General features: G+C 42.7%; 1 protein-coding gene across 1 annotated transcript in view; it reads left to right on the top strand.

Moving 5' to 3' along the window:
* Positions 1-24,500, top strand: part of TRDN (triadin) — a gene marked incomplete at its 3' end in the record, with an annotated part of 647,190 nt that overhangs the window by 136,663 nt on the left and 486,027 nt on the right. The window contains exons 7-8 of the mRNA XM_082250910.1: positions 7,582-7,641; positions 22,547-22,603. Of these exons, the coding sequence (XP_082107036.1) occupies positions 7,582-7,641; positions 22,547-22,603 (117 nt within the window). The remainder of the gene's footprint in view (positions 1-7,581; positions 7,642-22,546; positions 22,604-24,500) is intronic.

Raw genomic sequence — 24,500 nt, 5'->3', positions numbered from 1 at the left:
AATATGTTTTATTCCCCAGATCTTTCACCATTTTTGTTACCTATCTCTGTACTCATTCTATCTTATCAATCAAGTGAGGTCTCCAGGAATTGGACACATTATTCTAAATTTGATCTCACTAAAGATCTATATAGGGGATCTTTAGTCAGCAGTAGAGATATGAAAGATGCTACAGGGAATGGTCCAGAGTTTCGACCCTACAAGCTGGCACTGTTTGTGCAGAATTGCTTATAAAAGTAATGTAAAGACATATTACTAGGTACCTAAATTTAACTCCTGGCATCCTACGCTTTCCATCTGCTTCTCATTGAAAATAATATTAAAAAAAGTGGAAAAGAGCAAGACCAAAATGGTAAAAAGTTTTATTTATGGAACATACAAAAAAAAGTATATGGAAGAAAATATAACAGTGACATTCATGTAGACAAGCGGTCTTCCTTCAACAAATCAGAATTTAACGGTAATAAAAAAACCTCAGAGAAAGCCTTTGTTAACAGTACAGAGCTTGAGCAACAGATAGGGCAGCCTCTGTGGGGACTTAAAGCCAACTGCCAGTGCAGATGTTTAGTCTTTAACCACTTTACCACCGGAGGATTTTGCTGTCTTATGTCCAGGCCACTTTTTGCGATTCGGCACTGTGCGACTTTAACTGACAATTGCGCGGTCGTGCGACGTCGTACCCAAACGAAATTTACGTCCTTTTTTCCCCACAAATAGAGATTTCTTTTGGTGGTATTTGATCACCTATGCGATCTTTACTTTTTGCGCTATAAACAAAAAAAGAGCATAAATTTTGAAAAAATAACAATATTTTTCACATTTTTTTATATGAAATCCCCCCCCCCCACCCCAAAAAATGTAAAAATCAAATTTTTTTTTAATTTTTGGCCAATTTGTTTTCTGCTATCTATGTTTGGTAAAAAAAAATCACAATAAGCGTATTTTGATTGGTTTGCGCAAAAGTTATTGCGTTTACTAAGGGAAAGATTTCTGTCATTTTTGGTGTTTTTTTTAACGAGTAATGGCGGCGATCTTTTTTTTTGCGGGGCTGCGACAGTGCGGTGGACAGAGCAGACCCTTGACTGACATTTTTTACACTTTTGGGGGTACCAGTGACATGTAGTACTGCAGTAATCAGGGCTATATATATGCACTGTTACTGTAAAAATTACACTGGCAGGGAAGGGGTTAATTTTATTGGAGAGGGAGGGTTTAATGTATGCCTGGTGCTTACTGACATGTGTGGGGGGAGGTGACAATGTGACACAAGGACAGATCGCAGGTTCAGCTTCGGGGAAGAGCAGCGGCGATCGCCGCTGCTCCTCCCCTGGCCCGACTCCCGCTGTGACTGAATAAGATACGCCAGACGATAACGAACCACTTTGCCGCAGTAGAGCTCTAGTGAGCAGTGGTTAACCACTTGCCGACCGCCCCACGCAGATATACTGCGACAGGGTGGCTCAGCTGTGCAAAATTACGTAGATCTACGTGATTTTGTACACGGGGTCTCGGCGGTGCGTGCGTGCTGCCAGAGCCATGCTCCCGCTGTGTTTAGACACAGTGGGAGGCAGCAGGCGGAAGGAGCAGCGGCGATCGCCGCTGGCCTCCCGTGATCATCAGAAACTGACAGAAGACCCGCCTGCTTATGTAAACAAAGCAGGAGGGTCTTCTGTCACACAGGCAGAGAGAGATCAGGAGTTTCAGCTAAGCAGAGGGCATGTGATCACATGTGCAAAAGTTTTTGATAGGTGTGGAAAAAAATGCTATAAAATAAGAATGCTCCCAGAAATAGAAGTGGAATTCAAATCAATATTTGGAGTTACCTCCATTTGCTTTCAAAACAGGATCAGTTCTTCTAGGTACACTTCCACACAGTTTTTGAAGAAACTTAGCAGGTAGGTTTTTTCAAACATCTTGGAACCACAGATCTTCTGTGGATGTAGGCTGCCTCAAATCCTTCTGTCTCTTCATGTAATTTTAGACATCTCATTTATGTTGAGATCAGGACTCTGTGGGGGGTCAAACCATCATTTCCAGGACTTGGAGTCGGAGATTTGGTCAGGATCAATGGTTTTCTCAACCAATCAAAGCCACTGAGAATACAGGCAGATACCATCAGGGAGGTGTATGATTAGCCCCAAATGTATTCTGTAGCAGGACAACAACCCAAACACAGAGAAGAACAAAGAGTCCTGGAAGTGATGGTTTGGGCCCCACAGAGCCCTGCTCTCAACATAATCAAGTCTCTCAGGGATTACATGAAAAATCAGAAGGATTTGAGGCTGCCTACATGCATAGAAGATATGTAGTTAGTTCTCTAAGATGTTTGGAAAAACTCACCTGTGGGGTTCCTTCAAAAACTGTGTGCAAGTGTACTTAGAAGAAATTATGCTGGATTGAAGCCAAAGGGTGGTCACACAAAATATTGATTTGATTTAAATTTTTCTTCACTTACTTTGCATTTTGTAAATTGATAAACATAAACAATTAAAGTATATATTTTTGAAAGCGATTCTTCACACCTGCCTAACACTTTTGCATAGTACTGTATACACAAATGTTTTACCTTTCATTTTAATGGGTTGTTTTAAAAGGTGAGGGTTTACATACAGTATACTTTAAAGAGAACACAGACCAATGTTGGGACAGATACAGATCAATGTAAGAGTTGAGACTCTATCTAAGACTGGTGTAGTTTAGCAATCCAAATGGTATAATGGGAAAATGAGAGATCAGGATTTAGGCCTGGTTGCATAGTTACATAGTTGATGAGGTTGAAAAAAGACACCAGTCCAACCTATGATGAGTGTGTGTATAATAAGTGTTTATGTCAATAGTACATTGTATACCCCTGTATGTTGTGGTCGTTAAGGTCGTTTTGAATATTTTGATTCTCCCCGCTAAAACCACTGCTTGCGGAAGGGAATTCCACATCCTCACTGCTATGATGGTATAGAACCCTTTACGCAGTTTAAGGTTAAACCGCTTTTCTTCTAATTTTAGCGAATGGCTGCGAGTCCTTTTATATTCCCTTTCACTGAATAGTTTGTTCCCTATGCTAGGTTTACCAGTACGGTATTTGTACATTGATATCATATCCCATCTTAAGCGTCTCTTCTCTAGAGAGAATAAGTTCAATGCTTGTAGTCTTCCCTCATAGCTGATGTCCTCCATTCCCCTAATTAGCTTTGTTGCCCTTCTCTGGACTCTCTCAAGTTCCAGTACATCCTTCCTGAGGACCGGTGCCCAGAACTGGACAGCATACTCCAGATGCGGCCGGACCAGAGTCTTGTAGAGTGGGACAATTATTGTTTTATCTCTGGAGTGAATCCCCTTTTTAATACATGCCAATATTCTGTTGGCTTTTCTTGCAGCAACTTGACATTGCATGCCATTTCTGAGCTTGTCATCTACTAGGACCTCCAGGTCCTTTTCCATCTTAGATTCCCCCAAAGGCTCTCCCCCTAGTGAGTAACTTGCGCTTGTATTTCTGGCACCCAAATGCATTATCTTACATTTTTCAACATTAAACCTCATTTGCCATGTAGTTGCCCACCCCATTATTTTGTTCAGGTCTTCTTGTAAGGTTTCCACATCCTGCATATAAATGATTGCCCTGCTTAATTTAGTATTGTCCGCAAATACGGAGATTGAGATGTTTATCCCATCCTCTAAGTTGTTTATTAATTAATTAAATAGGATTGGTCCCAGGACTGATCCTTGGGGGACCCCACTTTCCACACCAGACCATTCTGAGTTCACACCAATGCATTTTTGGTGCTTTTTACTTTTTGTAGAAATGCGCTACAGTTTGGTTTCCTTTTCGACATATTAACATCTATGCTTTTTTTAGCCGCTGCATTTTTGGAAAGGGTAAGGGACTTTTTTTTAAATGCAAGACAGTGTTTATTTGCTTTTTCAGTTCAATAGACTTCAATGGAGAAGCTGCAGAAAAGCATGCAGTGCGTTTTTGCTGTTTTTTTGCCATGATTTTGCCGCAATTTGCTTTTTGCATTTTTTAATCTGCCCCACAACTAAAAAAAAAAGCATTAAAAATGAAAAACGCAAATGCGCACTTCATGTTTTTCTGCAGCTTCTACATTAAAGTATGCAAAAATGCAAAACGCACAGCAAAAAGCACTGCAGAAACGGATCAAAAGCAAACTGCACAGGTGTGAACCGAGCCTCACATTATACTGTGTTCTACACTTATAGTGCTTGCTAAATTTAAAGTGGTTCTAAAGGCAGAACATTTTTTTTACCTTAATGCATTTTCTGTAATAAGGTAGAAAACCTTCTGTATGCAGTTCCTTTACAATTACCTGAGGCACATCTCAATCCAGTGCTGTGCCTTTCTCGTGCCATTGGCTCCTGCTGCTGCTGTCATTCACAGCCAGTGAGCAGAGATTGGGGGGCAGGGCCAAGCGTGGTAAGAGTGGCTGGTGGTGATTGGGATCGAGATAGCATGAGTGCCCATATAGCAAGCAGCTTGCTATGCAGGTACTCGGCAGGTGGAACTGAGAAGAGGTGAATTGAGGTTGCTCTGTGCAAAGCCTTTGCACAGAGCATAAAAGTATAACATGTTTGTTATTTTTTAAAAATAGGTTTACAATCACTTTAATTTGAACTGTGTATTGTGGAGCAGATTGATATAAAAGAAAAGCTCATGAGAGTATTTAATGATGCTGGGCGCAATAAATGTTCATTTTACACAGAAACGTATCTATTTCACATAGATGCAATATTTATTTCTGTAAATTAACCATAAGATGAAATTATGTGAAAATCATCACACATTAAACTAAAGAACATATGTAGAATGAATTAGGTTTTGTTAGCTGGTGCTAGAAAAACTGTTTTGCCTGATCGCAGGTTCATTTAGGGATACTTTATGTAATAACAGTGAGGATATGCCTAAAGAGGAGTTCCACCTAGAGAAAAACATTTTTAAGTCAGCAGCTACAAATACTGTAGTTGCTGACTTTTAATACAGTATATAGACACTTACCTGTCCAGGGAGCCCACAATGTCAGCTCCCCAGCTGAATTTTGGATTGGCTGCTGGGTGCTGCCACCGTCATTCTTTCTAAGGGAAACTGGCAATGAAGCCTTTCGGGTTCACAGCCAGTTCCCTATTGCGCATGCACGAAGCGTGCTGCGCATTCTCATAGGCTCGGTGGAGGGGGAAGGAGAAGGAGGATGGAACTTTCAGTGTACCCATTCCCCCCTCCCCCCTCCCCCCTGTAAGGTGCCAAATGTGGCACCTTTGGGGAGGGAAAGCAAATGAGCGGAGGTTCCACTTTTGGAACTATCTACTTGTTATTTATGGAAATTGGTGTTAGCCATGGATTATTGATGCATTACTCACCAAAGGTTACTGTAAGACAACTCCTAGGTACAGTGTCATAAATACGAAGGTAATCTAGTGGAATTTTTCACTGATCAGCTGCAGTCAATGAAAACAAGTTCCAATTTTCCTTCTAGCTGCTGTCATCCTCTAAAAGATGAGCCTTCAGGACATAAAGATCCGCGAGTTGATTTGCTGTTTCTAAAGGCAACGGCCCTGGAAACTATTTTTATCCTTTGCAATTTCTCACTATTGTTTTAGAATGTATAAAACTAGTGATACTCTTTTTTTAAAATTTCCAATTGTATACTTAATCAAAATAATACAAAGGTATTTGTGTACTTTTTTTAAATCTAAAATGTATGTGCATATATGGTTGCCTCCAAAATTGGTATCTTAAATAAACTAATAAAAATATTTTGTACATCAAAATGCAAATAAATGAACAGCTGTACTGCTATGTAAACCTCTGTTTGGTAACTACATGTAACAAGTTCACATTATGCTAGCAATGTCATTTTGTTCTGTCAAATTAATAAATGTTACCAGCAACTGTGCAGTTTTAGGGTCTACCACTCTGGCCATAATTTTAATTGTTTAACTAGTTCTGGACCAGAAGGTTTTACCCCCTTAATGACCAGGCCATTTTTTGCAGTACCTCACTATGTTATTTTAACTGACAATTGCGCAGTCGTGTGGCGCTGTACCCAAATAAAATTGATGTTCTTTTTTTCTCACAAATAGAGCTTTCTTTTGGTGGTATTTGATCACCTCTGCGGCTTTTATTTTTTGTGCTATAAACAAAAAGAGAGCAACAATTTCGAAAAAAAACAACAATATTTTTTACTTTCTGCTATAAAACACAGCCAATAATTTTATCAGTTTAGGCCAATATGTATTTTGCTACATATTTTTGGTTAAAAAAAATCCCAATAAGCATATATTGGTTGGTTTTCGCAAACGTTATAGCATCTAAACGATGCAATATTTTTATTTAAATTTTTTTTTTTTTTACTAGTAATGGCGGCGATCAGCAATTTTTTTAGCAGGACTGTGACATTGCAATTGAAAAATCAAACATATAACTTACACTTTTTGGGGACCAGTGACACCAATACCGTGATCAGAGCTAAAAAAAATGCACAGTCACTGCACTAATGACACTGGCAGGAATGGGGGATAAGATCAGGGGTGATCAAAGGGTTAAGTGTGTCCCTAGGGGGTGCCTACAAACTATGGGGGGGTTACCCTGACTAGGGAAAGAAAGGGATCCTGGTCCCTGCTTAGCAGGAACACAAGATCTCCATCTTGCCCCTTTTCAGAATGGTGATCTGCCTTGTTTACATGGGCAGATTGCGGTTCTGTCTCTCCCAGGGATGATCGCGGATGGCTGTCAGGCATCAGGTCCACCAGATCCATTGATTGACATTCCCGCTAGCCAATCATGGTGCGTTTGGGCCTCCAGCTGCTCGATCGTGCCATCTAGTGGCTATTTAACGAAATGACGTACAGGTATGGCAATTTGCGCCATAGCGGCACTTTGCCACATATGCGGTGGCCAGTCGGCAAATGGTTAAGCAGACCCATATGCTTCTCTTTGCCTGGTACATTTTGTTGTTCTGACAAATACAAATTTGACTTTCTTTTCAGTTTGGATATGTGTTAGAACATCTTAGACTTGCATAGCAAATAATAGTATTGATCTACTAATGGTGTAGAATGTTCACTTAGCCTGGTGAACTTGTGCACTCTTCAAACATCCAATAATTACAGGAATTTTTTTGTGAATTTTATTTGTACATAAGATGACTGAAGTGAAATCAGCTCTACTTTGCAAAATGAACATTTTAATAGTTTTGCTTATTACCCCCATAACAAGAAGTTTTAGAGCTCAGTCATCTTTAGTTACTGCTGAGACATGGGGAAGATAGACAAGTCTGTAAAGGATAAACTGAGTAAATCCAAAAGAAAAACTGGCTGACTAACAAAGGAGAGGCAAAGCCATTAGATAAGTTGGCTAGAAGGAAAGAGTGTATATGCAGTCATTTATGCTACTTTACCTAATTGATAGGCTCAAGAATCCATATTTTAGGATATTATTTAGGATATATTATCTGATTAGGAAAAACTGTTTTATTTGCAAGAAAACCAAGTGTGTTTACTGTTGCCCCTGCTTTATTTTCAAAATGTAAATGTTAGCTTGTTTTAACAGATGTTTGATTTTTTTTTTTTTAGTGGTCCACATAGACAGAGAAGAAATACATGAACAACTTCACGCCAAAGCTGTGCAAAGAAGTAAGGAAATGCATAAGTGATTATATTCAGGATGCACTCTAGATAAGAATGAAAGCATTAATATTATTTTTTATATTATGTATACTAATTAACTGGCAACTGTGTGTCAAAACTGAGTACTGTTCACCAAAAGCTGGAGGCCTCAATCAGGGACAGAGCCCAATATAAAAATATGTCATTCTGTTTATCAATGAAAGAAATTCTGCTGAAGGGGAAAAGATCTGATCCTTTGATAATTTCAGATCACTATGTGTTGCTTTGATATTATTCTGTCTCTGTTTTGTAGCTCGAAGACTTTAATACTAGTCTCAAGGATACTGTATATCAAGACAGGAAATCATTTTATCCTTGACTAGTTATTTCTTCAGAATGCAGTTTAAAGGAAAAAAGTTAAACTTTAAAACACATACAGTACAACATTATAGCTTTCTCTCAAAAGCCATGAGTTAAAGGGAAGCTATAACAGGTATGGGTCGAGTATTATATACAGTGTATATATATATATATATATATATATATATATATATATATATATATATATATATATATATATATATACAGTATGTTTTTGGAAATTGATATGTTATATCAGTTAAAAAAATAAATAAAAATAATATATATATATATATATATATATATATATATATATATAATGTACATACATACACACACCCATGCGCACACACACATACAGTATATAAATCCCCTGTTTTTTTTTACTATGGCCTATCTAAAAAGACAGCAGAGCAGAACTGCTTGATTTTAGGCACAGCTTGTCTTAGCTGTTCGATAAGTGATGAATCACTGCTAATAAGTCATCAAGCTGTATAAACAACAAGGTTCTTTAAGAAATGTTAAAACCCAACTCTGGGCAAAAACAAGTTTTTCAATGCAGTGGGGCTGTGCACTGCACAGGTCGACTGCTACTTTTGTCTATGGGTGAGAAGAAGGCGGTCCAGCGGTGGGCTGTTCCTGGTCTATGGAACCTGATTTGAGTTTGAGGACATCGGGAACAGTCAGCAACTCAATACCACTAGAGCGCAGGGGTTCTTGACCAGTCTGGTGCTGGGAGGAGCACAGGATTAGGTAAATAATTCTCCTTTCTCCTCTCCCCTAGACAAAAATGAGCAGTTAACCAGTGCGTGTGGTTACAGCCCCAATGAATGGGAATACTTTTCTTTTGCAAGGAGTTGGGCTTTAAGCCTTTAAAATGTAAAAAAAGGAGCTTTTGCTTTACAGTTATGTATAGCTTTCCTGTGTGTGGTCACAGCAACAAGCAACAAAAAATGTGGAGGAACAGGACAGATTTTCATTTGTAAATTCCAAATGTTAGCATTTTTATAATTTGGAGAACAATGCCAGCAGTTTATCATGTACCTGGTAGCAGAGCCTGATATGGGGAGGAAGGCCTCTCTTACACCTCTGACTCGGGGCCCCTGATAGTGTATACAGGAGGCGCAGGAGTACAGAGTGGCATGAGTGCCTGTAAGTCTTGCTAACAGTAGGGCAGATGTCCACGTTGGTTAGGAGATGTCTACAGACTGCTCCAGTAAACAGGTGAGCAGGTAGGCAGCTGATACTGGCAAAAGCAGGCAGAATAGCAGAGTCAGGCAGGCTGGGTCAAACACAGACATGATGGATCAGGTACAGGGCACAGGCAGGTGCATGGTCAGGAAAAAGCCAGGTCTGGAACTTATCAGTAAAGCAGGATCCAATGGAGCAGACAGAAGCGGAGGTTAGGGGACAAGCCAAAGTCTGTGCAGGCGGAGTTCAGAGAGTGGTTAGAATAGGCCGGGTCAGCAACTGGAATCAGGATATAGAATCAAAGGGTCATAGGATAAACAAGAGGCTGAAGACAAAGCAGCACTGATCCTGAGCACTGGCCGAGTTTAAGTAGCCCGTTTGGTGCCAACATCTGTCACGTGAGTGCCGACGTGCACGATAATGCGCAACGGCACGTGTGCGCACGCAAGTATGCACATGCACATATGCATTAGCTAGTGCCCAATTCTTGCAAGCATGAAAGGGAACATTTTTTAGCCTTTTTACAGATTCCATCCAGAGGAGTCATCTTGTCTATTGACAAGCCTTTCCTTACACAGCTAGAGGAACAACATGTGCATATGAACAATGTAAGTGGGAACAGTTCTGACTCTGGACCTCCTGATAATTTGTTCAGGCTCCTGACATTATATTGTAGGTAAGGGGGTTGTTCTTAATTTTGTGCCATACCTAGAGCTACAAACAGCCTATTAGATTGGCAAGGTTATTGCTAGATATTTATGGAATTGATTACAAATAAGTTAATGTTCCAAACAACATTGAAAACATTACTGGACAATGCTGATGTTGCTGTGTGGGTACCACTGCTGGCACATGTCAGCAAGCAGGGTGTACTGGTATATAAGTGTGAACACGCATACAGTTTCCCAGTGTATAACTCATAGGGTATGTTACCGGAACATTCACAATGATTTACATGCAAGTAGTAATATTGTATTGCACATATTTTTTGGCAAAATTTGCAGGTCTTTTGATAAACAGAAATCACATAATTTTGCCCTAAAAACTAGCTGGTTGACCAATACTTGTATGGCCCAAGCTTTAGCTCATGTATGATGCCCACTGTAACCACTGTCTTTCCCATGGTAAACCACATTTTCCTCAAGATGCTCCCTGAATGCTCCCAGAATAGGTCACTGGAGTATCTAAACCAGTAAAATTAACCAAGCAATGGAAGAATAAAATAGACTGCAGTCAATAGTCTAACAAAAGACAGAAGAAAGAAAATAAATACCAACTATGAGAAACAAACTTGAATACAAAAGCAATGTCAATAAATCTGGGGATTCAGGTAGAGGAGGTTCGAGGTGAGATGCAATCTATTACTACATCTGCAGAGACAAATTCTTGATTAAAGCCCCGTAAACACGCACAGATTGTTGGCCGTAAATTGTCGGCCAACGTCCGATCTGCCGATTGTAGGCTTGTTAGTATGATGCTTCCGACAACCAACTGCGAATTTTCGGCCGAAAAAAATCTGGTGTGCATGCTATAAAATTTTTGTTGGCCAACAAAGAACGGCCGATTGTTCCTCAATCAGTACAGATTTCGGCAGACAAAAATCAGATGAGCAAGACTGGGCATGCTCAGAGAAGAAAAAACACACGGAAAGTCAACCATCACATGACATCACTTCTGAAGTTAGTTTTTGTTGGCCAACAAAAGTCCAGCGCAAGTCTAGAGCACATTTCAACCAACAAACAACACTGGACAAAAGTTGGCCGATCAGTTGGCCAACAATCTGTGCGTGTGTACTGGGCTTTATTCCATTTGCAAAATCTGCATTTATACCATCAGCAGAACAGGTCAAAAGCCAATCAGCTGTACATTTGCACCAACAAGAATGCACATGAACATAGAGAAGTGTACTTGTGTGACTATATGCATTGGCAAGTCCTTTTATAGCCCATAAGTGAGGCAGAAACAGGCAATCAGATATGGATAGCCAGAGACATGATTTTCTGATTTTCAACTGGGAAGAAAGTGAAGGGGGAAAGCAAACAACTCAGCACAAAATCATTCAAGAGTAATATATACATTTTTAGAATGGTAGTATTCAACCATTCTAAAAATGAATATATTTTACTCTTTAAAGATTTTGTGTTGATTTGTTTGCTCCCCCCCCCCCTTCACTTTCTTCCCAGTTATATTTAAAGCTGATCTCTCACAGTGACTGTAGGACAATATACTGTATATGTGTTATGAAAAGTTTGATCCCATATATTATTTACTGTGTAATGTATCTTGTGCAAGAATAATTCAAATTTAGGATGTGTCATACTATTTGACAAAAAACACTATGAAGCACATTTTATTACCTTTTACATCCCCAGTATATTATTACATTGCTTAGCTTGGTTAAACAAAGGTGCATTCATCAAGATCAAACCCTTGTCTTCTTCTAATTTTGTTGTCCTTTTGGATCATTTGTTTTATTATTGTTAAAATTAACATTTGAGATCAAGAACAAAATATAAAATATTACACAATGAATCATCAAAGATATTCTATTGATAATGTTAGAGTAGAAGTTTGCCCTAAAACTAAAATCTGTAAATCTACTTGCAATCTGTAAATCTACTTGCATCCACAATCTGAGACTAACCTATCTAGCCCTGTAAAGAAGAAATCGCTTTACATACCTTTTCTGAAACCGCTCCAGTCCAGTCCCATGCTCAGCTGTCAGCAGTGGCTTCTCTGTGGAGGCGGGTGCAGAGGAGGCAGCCAACAATGGAAGCCCCATAGTAACTCTATGAGATAAAAAGTATGTAAATCGGTGCTCACAGGGGGTGCAACTCTCTGTTGTGGCAGATAGTGGGAGCTGGCAGTCAGGTGGGAGTCAATAAGTACTGGCACATAAAGGGGCTGCACGCTGGAGGAGCCTTGGGATGGGGTAAAAGATTCCAGTGCCTGTGATAAATAATGTTAGGCTGGCCTCGGTGCAAAGGGGAGGGGGTGGGGAGTAAAAATCCACTGGTCCGGGTGGATAGGGGGAGAAGTTACTGGGCTGGGCAGCACTTAGGGCTGCTATCCGGCTGAGCGAAGCAGCTCGAAGTGTACATAAAGGATGAGGGGAGAAGCGCCACTGGAGTGCAGTATAAAAAGGTTTTATTGGTTAAGAACAAGCAGGATAGGTAACTCACATCTGGGATAGAATAAAAACAATCACTGTGGTGCCCTCAGTGGGGTGGCTGGTCACCTTCTCTGTGTCCTGGTGCGGTCCGATCGTCTGGGAGGAGTCCGAGGCTGATCTCAGGCGGCTTCCAAATCGGGACGGCTGAGGAGATGCAGAGAGCTGTGGTGGCGGCAGCCGGCAGCGTCTGACGTCACGGGCAGTCTGGGCTTAGTGGGCGTATCCGGGCATCACTACATGTTTCGGAGCATGCGCAACATGCCGTGGTCAAGCATGCGCACTCCTTTGTCAAGTGTGACACTTTATACTGCACTCCAGTGGCGCTTCTCCCCTCATCCTTTATTTTCCATAGTAACTCTATGGGTGATGTCACTTCCCCTTCATTTCACAGCTGTTGTCGGCCGTGTCCTCTGCAGAGCTTCCGCCACTGGAGACTGGACTGGATCTGCTTCAGAAAAGGTATGTATACTGATTTCTTCTTTGCAGGGAAAGATATGTTAGTCTTGGATTGTGGATGCCTGTGTACTTACAGATTTTAGTTTTAGGGTGAACTTCTTTTTTAATTACTTATCACAAACTGACGTACCTGTACGTCAGCTTGAGGAAGTGGTTGTACTGGGTGATGCCTGCAGCTACCATTTTTTAGAGCCGGCTGTCAGCTTTCTGGAGATAACAACCAATGCGGTTCAGCAGCCGCTCGGCCATTATTTCAGCGAGCGGGTGGGGGCTCTCCCCCCCTCCTCCCGCCACATTCTGCCACTCCGGTCCCACTGGTTAGAGTCCCGAACAAAGCCGGATTCCGCTTCAATCGGATCTACGATCATGTAACCCGGAAGCTACATCGCTTCCGGTTTACTCGGCTGCCGACGGCGCCAATTTAAAAAAAAATGTCAGTATTCAAAAATTTAATTTTTAGCGTTTTAAATGCTTTGAAATGCAGTGGAGGGGTATGGGATCTTTTTTAACCCCCAGATCCCTCCATAAAGAGTATATTACTCTTTTATGCCTTTTACTGCCTATTACTGTCACAAGAGATGTTTACATTTCTTGTGACAGCAATAAAAGTGATCAGATTTGTATTTTTTTTAAAGTGCTAAAAATAAAAGAGAAAATAAATAGGAAAAAAATGTAAAGCGCCCCCCCCCCCCCCCGTAACCGCGAGCTCGCACTCCAAAGAAAATGCATGCATAAGTCGCGTCCGCAAATGTAAACAGTGTTCAAATCACACAAATCGCCACGATTGCCAGAGCGAGAGCAATAATTCTAGTAAAAGACCTCCTCTGTAACTCTAAACTGGTAACCGTTAAAAATGTTTAAAGCGTCGCCCTTTGGAGATTTTTAAGTACTGTAGTTTGTCGCCGTTCCATGAGTGTGCGCAATTTCAAACCGTAACCTGTTAGGTATCTATTTACTTAGCTTGACATAATATTTCATAATCTAGAAGAAAAATTGGGCTAACTTTAATGTTTTTTTTTTTTTTTAATTCAGTGAAATATATTTTTTCCACAAAAAATTGTGTTAGAAAGACCGCTACGCAAGTACTGCATGACAAAAAAATATTGCAATGACCACTATTTTATTCTCCAGAGTCTTTGATAAAAAATAATATACAATGTTTGGGGGTTCTAAGTAATTTTCTAGCAAACAGTAATGATTTGAACTTGTATATAATATATGTTAGAAATAGGCTTGATCCTTAAGTGGTTATTCTATATCATTATATACATTGATTTACTAAAACCGAAGAGTGAAAAATCTGGCACAGGTATGCATCTAACTTCAGCTTGTTCGATTCGGTTTTACTTTTCAATAATTTTTATTGAGAATTTTAACATATACTTCAGAACAACAACATTTGGCATCATTTAGGGGCTAGGCCCGTGCTGCAACAAACTGTAACAAGCCCAGAGGCAAACAGTAAACCCACAGTATTTACCCCGCATAAAAATCCAACAGAGGCCTTTGAGATAGGCTACAAAAGCGTATTCTCCTGAGTAGGTAAAAAGTGCTAGGGTACATAGCTACGTGCCCTCTTCAAGGCAGCCCCATGCTAAGCGAAAAGTACTGAAAAGGCAAAGAAGAAAGGTAAAGAAAAAAAGAAACGCGAGAAAAGAAAGGGAAGAAGAAGCGATAGAATAAAGGAAGATGAGAAAAAGAATGGACCCAACTCCGCACCCCGCCCCCTGGACCTCCCTTAAGCCGGCCCCGTCAGATAACTGAGCCAGGGCTCCCACACTTTATCAAATCCGCGCAGCTTGTCGTCCAATTGTGCCGACAGCCGCTCATTCAGCATAATCCAGGACAGCTTGTGCCTCAACTGCTCAAATGGTATAACAGGAGACCTCCAGGACCTGGCTATGGTAATTTTTGCTGCTGTAAAGATAAAAGTGATAAGCCGCCTCTGCGCTCTCGTGGCCGCACCCACCTTCTGACCCAACAGGGCCTGCTGTGGAGATTTGATTAGGTTAACCTGGGTCAAGGTGTAAATAAAATTGTACACCCTGATCCAAAAACGCCGCACTTTGGGGCACTGCCACCAAACGTGAAACATGGTACCCTCCTGGCCGCAACCCCGAAAGCACAGAGAAGATGCGCCCTGGACGAAAGTTGCTATTCTGGCCGGCACCATGTACCAGCGGAGCAACACTTTATAATTCGCTTCTACGATGGAGGTGTTGATCAGTGACCTGGAGGCCTCCTGAGCCATAACATGCCAGTCCGCCAGCTCAAAGGTGTCCTGGATGTCGGTTTCCCAACGGAGCATATAAGGAAGTTTTATAGGTGAGTCAGTTAACACGTTATAAACCATGGAAATGTAGCCCCGTAATTTATCAAAGTTGCGGCATAAATACTCTACAGGCGTCATTGTGGTCAGGTCTGAGAGGCGAGACAGTGTACGTACATAGTGGTCAATCTGAGTGTACCTAAAATATTCGGACCGAGGCAAAGCGTATTTGTCAACCAGCTGCTGTCGTTTAAGGAAACCTCTATGGTCGCATAGATCTGCTATGCGGATGAGACCCTTATTCGTCCACCATTGAAAGGACCTGGGGGAGAGACCCGGGGGGAACCCGCTATTATTGAGAATGGGGGCCATGGGGGTGTGGGGGGATCGAAAGGCATGTGTTCTAGACAAACGATCCCAGATGGCTAAAGAGTGGGATAAAGCTGGACATAGAATGGGGGGGCGATCTCTAGGTGGCAACCACATAACATGGGAGACCACCCCATCCGGTATACAACTTGCTTCCATGCTCATCCAGGCTGTAGGGGACTGATGGGAGTGGTACTGTATTAATTGGGCCATTTGTGCTGCGTGATAATATTTCATCAGGTCCGGTACCCCAAGACCTCCCCTGGTTTTGGGGGTATATAGCGTCTTCTTATTCACCCTAGGTCTCTTGTTCCCCCAGATAAATGAGAGGATTTGGCTCTGAAACTTAAGCACATCTGTCCTGCGCAGAGCTACCGGCAGTGTACGAAATAAATATAGTACCCTCGGAAGGACGTTCATTTTGATCGAATGCAGTCTACCAAACCATGAAGGGGGATGTAATGACCACCTTCCCATGTCCTCCCTCAACCGGGCAAACAAGGGTGGATAATTTTTAGCGTACAAAGTGTGCAGGGTTGGGGTTAGATTAATTCCCAAATAAGGGAGAGAGTCTGAGCACCAGGTAAATTTGAAGGAGTTTCGTAGCGACACCACCGTCCCAACTTCCAGAGAAAGATTCATAGCCTGTGACTTATTCTGATTAACACGCAACCCCGAGATTCCCGAGAAAGAGTCTAGTAATGCAAACAGATTGGGCAAGGTCGTAAGAGGAGAGGAAACCACTGCCAAAAGATCGTCCGCAAAGAGGACGCATTTATGCACTCTTCCCCCACATACCAAGCCTCGGACATCAGGCGAGGCCCGGATCTTGATCGCGAGTGGTTCTAACGCTAGAACAAAGAGGAGAGGGGACAGGGGGCAACCCTGGCGGGTGCCCCTTCTTGTGGGGATAGGTCCCGAGGAGCAACCCTTCAGCCTAAGGGTCGCCTTAGGTGTGCTATATAGGGTCCGGAGCAAAGTGAGAAAGGTGGGGCCGAAGCCGAAGCGAGCCAGAACATCGAACAGGTAATCCCAAGAAAGGGAATCGAAGGCTTTGTGTATATCCAACGAAAGAAGCATACCCCTACGAGGCCCTCCCCCGTCCCAGTTCGACTGAACCGCCGAGATAATGTCCAAGACCCGCCTGGTCTGATCCGAGGTCTGACGACCCGGGACAAACCCGGCCTGGTCAGGGTGTATATACGTAGGCAAGAAAGAGCAAAGTCTGGCTGCCATAACCTTAGCCAAAATTTTTAGGTCAGAATTGATTAAGGAAATCGGGCGATAATTATCGCAAATGCTATGATCCTTACCCGGTTTAGGAAGGACGTGTATATATGCTACGTTTTCCTGAGGCGGAAGGGGTTCACCCGACCGAAGTGCATTGAAAAGGGCACATAGGTGAGGGGTCAGGGTTTCCTGGAACTTGCGATAGTACATGCCCGAAAAACCATCGGGCCCCGGGGCCTTGGAGGGATGCAAGCCCTTAATGGCCTGTGCCACCTCCGCCGTCGTGATCGCCTCGTCCATAAGTGTTGCATGAGATTGTGATAGTGACGGCAAATCGAGTTCCGCAAAAAAGGCGTCTGCCTGCCCCCGATCGTAAGCTGTCGGCTCTCGATAGAGCTTAGTATAGAACCTCGTGAATTCGGACGTGAGCAATTCCGGGTTACGAGATAGCGCCCCAGTCCGTAACCGCAACCTAGGAAGGGCAGAAGTAAAGGGACGAGGGACCAATTTCCGCGCCAAAAGCGTGGTCGGCTTGTCTCCCATGGTGTAATATCTATGGCGGGACCAGCGAAGACACTTCTCGGCCTGGGTCGTGAGGCTCAAGTTCAGGGCCAGTCTAGCCGCATCTATTTTATCCCTGAGGTCCACCTGGGGATGCGTCCTCTGCTCCTGGAGCAAAGCCGTCAGGGTCTGTTCTTGCGTTTTTATGGTGCTCTCGCGGTTGCGCTTCAAACGTGCCGCAATTTGAATTAATTTTCCGCGAATCGTGGCCTTGTGAGCCGCCCAAGTAATGGTCGGAGAAGTATCCCCCGTATCATTTTCCTGGAAAAATAGTTTAATGTCTCGCTCCACCTCTTCCAGAACCCCCGGATCAGACAGTAAAGTTGCATTGAGCCGCCATGGGGAGGGTCCCGGCCGGGACCACAGGGCCGTAAGCTGAATCTGAACCGGCGAATGGTCCGACCACGGGGTCGCCAAGATCCGCGCCGAGCACACAAACGGGGCCAGAGCAGAGCTGGCGAACACGTGGTCAATCCTAGAGTAAGTGCCATGCACATGGGAAAAATGTGTATAGTCCCTCTGGGACGGGTTAAATTCCCTCCAGAGGTCCAGCAAGTCCCAGTCATGTAGGAGACGAGCCAGTTTATGCCCATTCCTGGGTAGATGTCTATATCTAGGCTTGCCCGGGACCGATTTATCAAGAGTGTGCTCTAGGGGAAGATTGCTATCCCCCCCCAGGACCACCCTACCCTGAGCCTTGGGGAGCAAAGTGCGTAGCATATCATGAAAAAAGGCCACCTGTCCCGAGTTAGGTGCATAATAGGAAACGAACGAGACCAGCTGGTCGGCAATCGACCCCACCACCATTAAATACCTGCCCTCCTTATCCCGAACCACAGTGACCGGGGTAAACGGAACCTTGCGCGAGAAGCATATAGCTACCCCCCTCTTCTTTTCCTGACCCGAAGACAGATAAAACTGTGGGAAGTGGGACGAGAGGTAACGCGGGGCCGAATTTTTAGAAAAGTGCGTTTCCTGTAATAATAATATGTCAGCTTTCTGGCGCTTGTAGTGCAGGAAAGCCTTGGTACGCTTCACTGGGGAATTAAAACCCTGCACGTTATGAGAGATAATGGAGAACTTAGTGGAACTAGAGGGTGTCATGGTGGTCCGGTAGACTGCACTCACCTGGTCGCATCTCAACAGGTCTCAACCGTTCTCCGAGCGGAGTCCAAGCCGTCCGGCTGCCCCGGGGCCTCACAGTGGGTTTGGCACGCAGAGTCAGGGTCCAAGAACAGAGAAGAAAAAGAAAAGGATTAGGAAGAGCATAAGAAGCGGCAGGGGGAGTTACCCCCCAATCCGTACAAACTATCAATATAAACACAAAAAACAGTACCTGGGAATGGTATTCCCCCAGTTCCCAAACCTGGGGTGATTGATGTGAGGTTGCCCCCATCCCAAGATAAGGGCAAATTCACCAAAGTGGCATGCGGGAACACCCCGGGCCACAACCTGAAAAATGCACAAAAGTAAGTTGCGGCTGAGGAGCAGAAGAACCCCGCTCCCCGGAGTCGCCCCATCCCCTGTGAGATGTGAGGAGCCAGAAGCCCCCACCCACCCCGCTCCCAAAGCCTGGGCTGCAGGAAGCAAGCCGGGTCTCCCGGCGACCGAACTCCAAACTTCCCCTGGAGAGTTCACCCCCACAGGGCATCCAGAGCATGAAAAAAAAAAAAAAATTAAAAAACCCAGATAGGAGTCCCAATACAGAAAGGGAACCAAACAAAAAGCCCCAAAGTTAAACAAAATCTAAACAGGTAGCGGCCTCAAAGTTCAGTCCAGCAGGTACAAGAAAAATATAAGTATGTGCTCACCGACCGGAGGCGGCCGTGAAAACTCTCTTCCCCTCCCTCACCCAGCCGCCGCCACAAACTTGGCATTGGCCGGGATTGACAGGGAAGGGAAGCCCATCTAAGAAAAACAAAAAAGAATACGAACCACAAAAAGGAAAAACCATAAAAAAGGTGAGACCAGTTCCCAAACACTCTTCAAGTCTTGCGGTTGTCGTTCTTCCGAGAGGACGGAGGATCCCGACGAGACCACAACGGAGACAGAGGACGATCCGGCCCTGCAGCTGAAGTTGAAGAGCGAGGTTCCCTGGATAATATGCCCAGTTCCAGCAGAAGGTCCTCACCATCATGGAAATTATTGAACGAATAATTCTTGCCTCCGTAGGAAAAGGAGAGTCTAAAAGGAAAGGACCATCTGTACTTAATTTGGTGATTCATCAGTTGTTGCAATAAAGGCTTGAGGGTCCGACGTTTCTGAACTGTGGAAGGAGCTAGATCTGTAAAAAGCTGTATGGGAGAGCCGAACAAGGAGAGATCCGGGCGATTCCTGGCTGTGGACATCATTTTCTCCTTGATTTTGTAGTAATGTGGTTTCAGTATGATATCCCGAGGGAGACCATCCTGCCGGGGCGCTGTAAGGGCCCTATGAACCCGATCCACCTCAAGCTGATGGGGGGAAATATCAGGGATCAGGTCTCTCATGAGGTCTTGTACCGCTGCCTCCAGGTCCTGATGTTTTTCCGGGAGACCCCTAATGCGCACATTGTAACGGCGCGACCTGTTTTCAAGGTCCTCGATCTTGGAATAGGCCTCTTCTAGCCTGTCGTGCAACTGGGTCACCAATTTGGTATTCTGATTAACCCTTTGTAGGGAACCGTCCACCTTGCTTTCAATGGCATCCAGCCGAACCCCAAAAGCTTGAAAGTCCTGCTTGATGTCTGTAGTGATTTTTGTGCAGGCCTTAGACAGTTCCTGTTGCAGCAAGGCAGAGAACCGTGCCAGCAAAACTGCGTCCCCCGAATAGGTGACCTGGGGGGGCGCTTGGTCTGCACCCGAGGGGCTATGTTGACTGAACATGGAGTCCGCCAGTTCAGCCATGTTCCTGTCCAAGGAGGATCCCGGGGAACCAGATGGTGCAGGTTCGCTGTATGAGGCTGCGGGGGATGGGACTCCGTACCCCGCCGCCGTGCCCGGGCTCCCTCCCGATCGTCCAGACTGTTGGTAAGAAAAGGGGTCCCCCAAATCCTCCCCAAAGGGGGAAGAGGCCGGCAGGTGGGGAGAAGCTGGTGCCGGAGACCTCTCCTGGGCTGCATCCCGGCCGCTCCGCGCGCTCTGCTTGCCTGGCGCCATATTTGGCAAGGAGGACTTACTGGCTGAAGTAGGCCTCAATCCGTCCCGCTTGTTAAGCTGCTTGTTCTGCCTTTTCCTGGGCGGCCCCGCGCTCCCCCGCTTCATGGCAGTTCCACCGCCGCTCCGGTCGTCAGGTGGGGCGAACTCGCCGTCTCCCGCCGCTAATTATAGCTAGGTTGTGGCCGGTGGTGTGCGGAGCGCAGCTAGGACATGTCCTCACTCGTGCCCGCGCGCATGCGCACGTTCGATTCGGTTTTGACAATAAAACTTGGAAGCAAGAACAAAAAATATTTATTAAAAAATATTTAAAAACTTGGGACTTTAAGTGAGGTGTGACCAGCTAATAAAATGGGGGTAAATATAAAGTAAGAAAAAAGGGGAACAATGTAGATTGCATAATAAATTTATTGGTAAAACCAGTAATGCTTAATATGTAGCCCCAAAATATGGGAGTACCATGAATAAAACAATTGTAGATATACAAGACCATAATAATGGTACATGGTTGTACAGTAATATCAAATAATAACATATGTAGGGTACATAAATAAAACATATTAGTGTATACAGTCATAAGACAGTTAATTGCATGTATAAACTTGCAAAATTGGCCTGTAGGGGACTCAACGCGTTTCGTGAACAAATTTCACTTCGTCAGGAGTAGGCACAGTTTAGATATCTAGAAAGAATGTACAGATAAACAACAGTATATATCCAATAATCACAAGGTCTCAAACCAGTGAGGGTATCACTTACAGTATAATATCGAGTATGTATAAAAATTGGGGGTAACGGGTCATGCAAGGGTATATCCAGCCAGGGAACTGAGGGGGCGAAGCCCGCGTGTGTCCAGTAGGCATGATGAATCAAAAGGTGATACAAAATGGCTCTCCAAAGAGGGGATCTCAAACCCTTCGCTCTTATAAATGACAGACGGGGTCCTTAGATACACGTAGTATCCTGCTCTTCACTTGGGTATTGGCGCCTTCATGATCTCACCCTTTTCATACTTTTTATAATTATAATTTTCATCTATATCATTTATAATTACCTATGCATCTTGCTATATTATAGATATTCATTTCTAAGAGCGAAGGGTTTGAGATCCCCTCTTTGGAGAGCCATTTTGTATCACCTTTTGATTCATCATGCCTACTGGACACACGCGGACTTCGCCCCCTCAGTTCCCTGGCAGGACATACCCTTGCATGACCCATTACCCCCAATTTTTATACATACTCGATATTATACTGTAAGTGATACCCTCACTGGTTTGAGACCTTGTGATTATTGGATATATACTGTTGTTTAGCTATGTACATTCTTTCTAGATATCTAAACTGTGCTTACTCCTGACGAAGTGAAATTTGTTCACGAAACGCGTTGAGTCCCCTACAGGCCAATTCTGCAAGTTTATACATTAGCGATTAACTGTCTTATGACTGTATACACTAATATGATTTATTTATGTACCCTACATATGTTATTATTTGATATTACTGTACTACCATGTACCATTATTATGGTCTTGTATATCTACAATTGTTTTATTCATGGTACTCCCATATTTTGGGGCTACATATTAAGCATTACTGGTTTTACCAATAAATTTATTATGCAATCTACGTTGTTCCCCTTTTTTCTTACTTTATATTTACCCCCATTTTATTAGCTGGTCACACCTCATATAAAGTCCCAAGTTTTTAAATACATAGTTTTTGTTCTTGCTTACATGCAATTAGGGATGGAGACTCTGTTGGCCATGAGTCTCATTTAAAGTCCCAACCTCCTTTCCCATATTCCAATACAACTTGGAAGCTGATTGGTTTCTATGCACAACTGCACCAGGTTTTGCACTCTCCAGTTTTAGTAAATGTACCCCAATGGTTTCCCCCTATATAATTTATTTTAATAAAGATGAAAATTACTCACATTTGTTCTAATATTTGCCATACGAATCTGACTAACCCAAACAATGCCTGCACAAAAGATGTCATCCACTCAGGGGCATATTTTAAAAAGCAGTGAATGTAACTTTCACCAAACTTTCCTTGGCAGTGAATCAATCATTGACATTTAAAACCCATGCACCTCAGTGCTTCACCTGCAGTGAATGTTTGGTGAATGCCAAAATCACTGCTTTATAAATATTCCCCTTCAGGTGTTCCTATTTTATTTATTTTTCAGTTCACCAGAAAGAGAGACAAATAAAAGAGGAAAAACCTGAAAAGTCAAAACACAAAGGTACGCATACAAATATAAATTATAATTTTGCAAATGTCAGTATCATATAAAAAGGCTTTTTCCTGTCTGCCCACATGTAAATATCACATATAGGTGTATCTCACAGGAATAGCTCTAAAGATGGGACTTCCCTTGTTTCATAATGTCAGCTCTACATAAACTAATGCTGAATAAATTACATTTATATGATATGAATTGGGGAATAAAATGTCAGTCTTGAATATTCTCTGAGGGTTGCTAAATAATTTAAAGGTATTTTCTTTTTACAAGCATGCCCTGACCAAAACAACTATTGGATAATTTGCAAAACTACTTAGGTATAAATTGACTTTCAGTAGTGGACACTTGCTAAGAAGTAGCTCTTATTTTCATTACAGTCAGGTTATGATGACATGTTCCGTATATCATCCATTCTCAAATATAGAGGAAAACCTTATAAAATGTGAAATAAGCTCTGTATTGTAGGATTCCAGATTCTGTCTCTGTTGTTTTATTAACCACTTTGTAACAGCAATGCACCTTGCTGTAAAAATTATAATTAATGTTGCAAGATAGAACTAGGAATGCATCTGTGTTTGTTCCTTGTTTGCAGACCCCACAGTCAAAATGACAAATTCGATTCTATTCAAAGTAGAATGTTTTGGCAACAAGTATGTTACTTGCATCGGTGCTTTGTAGTGCCATTTGTTTACTGTTATGGAAATGTAAAAGTTATATCTGTGTTTAACCATTGTTTATGCAAGTGAAGTGTTAGGCTCGGTTTCCACTAGTGCGACTTGCGGTGCGACTTGACACATGTCAAGTCGCACAGCAAGTCAAAACCCATTGTTTTCAATGGGACCCGTTTCCACTGCCGCGGCTTCAGTTGCCGCGACCTCAAAAGTAAATCGTGTACTACTTTTGAGCGCGACTTCCCTCTATATATGAGGGACAAGTCTAACTGAAGCCGCGGTTTACTTTTGCTACGAAGTCGTGCTAGAAGTAGCACGACTTCGTAGCCGCACTAGTGGAAACCTAGCCTTACTGTGCATTTGTAAGACTCCAATATATTCATTGTTTGTATTTATAAATCACTTTAAGACCAAGCCTATTTTTGACACTTGGTGTTTACAAGCTAATTTTTTTTTTTTTTTTTTGCTAGAAAACTACTTAGAACCCCCAAACATTATATATATATTTTTTAGCAGAGACCCTAGAGAATAAAATGGAGATTGTTGCAATATTTTTTATCACACCGTATTTGCGCAGCGGTCTTCAAACATAATTTTTGTTGGGAAAAAATTCACTTTTTTTAATAAAAAAAAAAGAAAACAGTAAAGTTAGCCCAATTCTCTGGGACCACCCTTACCTGAAAGCCGATTGCCCACCGTTTTAAAAAATACCAGGGTTATGGCAGCTATCTGCTGCCGTAACCCCAGTATTAAGCGTCAAAAGGCCGACGTAAATTGGCGGCAGGCAGTTGGTAAGTGGTTAGAAAAATGCAATAAAACATTCATAAACATAGAAAAATAAAAAAATGAATACCCATGGCACTATCATACACCCCCGCTAGTGTGAAAAGTTGTGGATTGCCACAGTAAATAGTGCACATTTCCCTTTCTGTTCAATCTGTTCAATCTTTCTCTTCTCCCTTTTTGTTGTCTCCTTTTATTCTTTTCCCAGGTGTTCTTTCAAAGCATAATAAGTATTGTTCATCTTTAGGCTGCGTAACAGACTATGACGTTAATTTACTAAAGGCAAATTACATAGTTACATAGTTAGTCTGGTTGAAAAAAAAGACACAAGTTTATTTATTCCAAATAATAAAAGAGAGAAAAAATAAAAAGCATACAACCCCATATACACAATCCTATACCCGCAGTTGATCCAGAGGAAGGCAAAACATCCCAACAAAGTA

Source organism: Pelophylax lessonae (genome assembly GCF_965119305.1).
Source record: "Pelophylax lessonae genome assembly, chromosome: 3".
NCBI lineage: Eukaryota > Metazoa > Chordata > Amphibia > Anura > Ranidae > Pelophylax > Pelophylax lessonae.
Note: the sequence above shows the minus strand (reverse complement) of the source record. Positions and strands in the feature narration are given on the sequence as shown.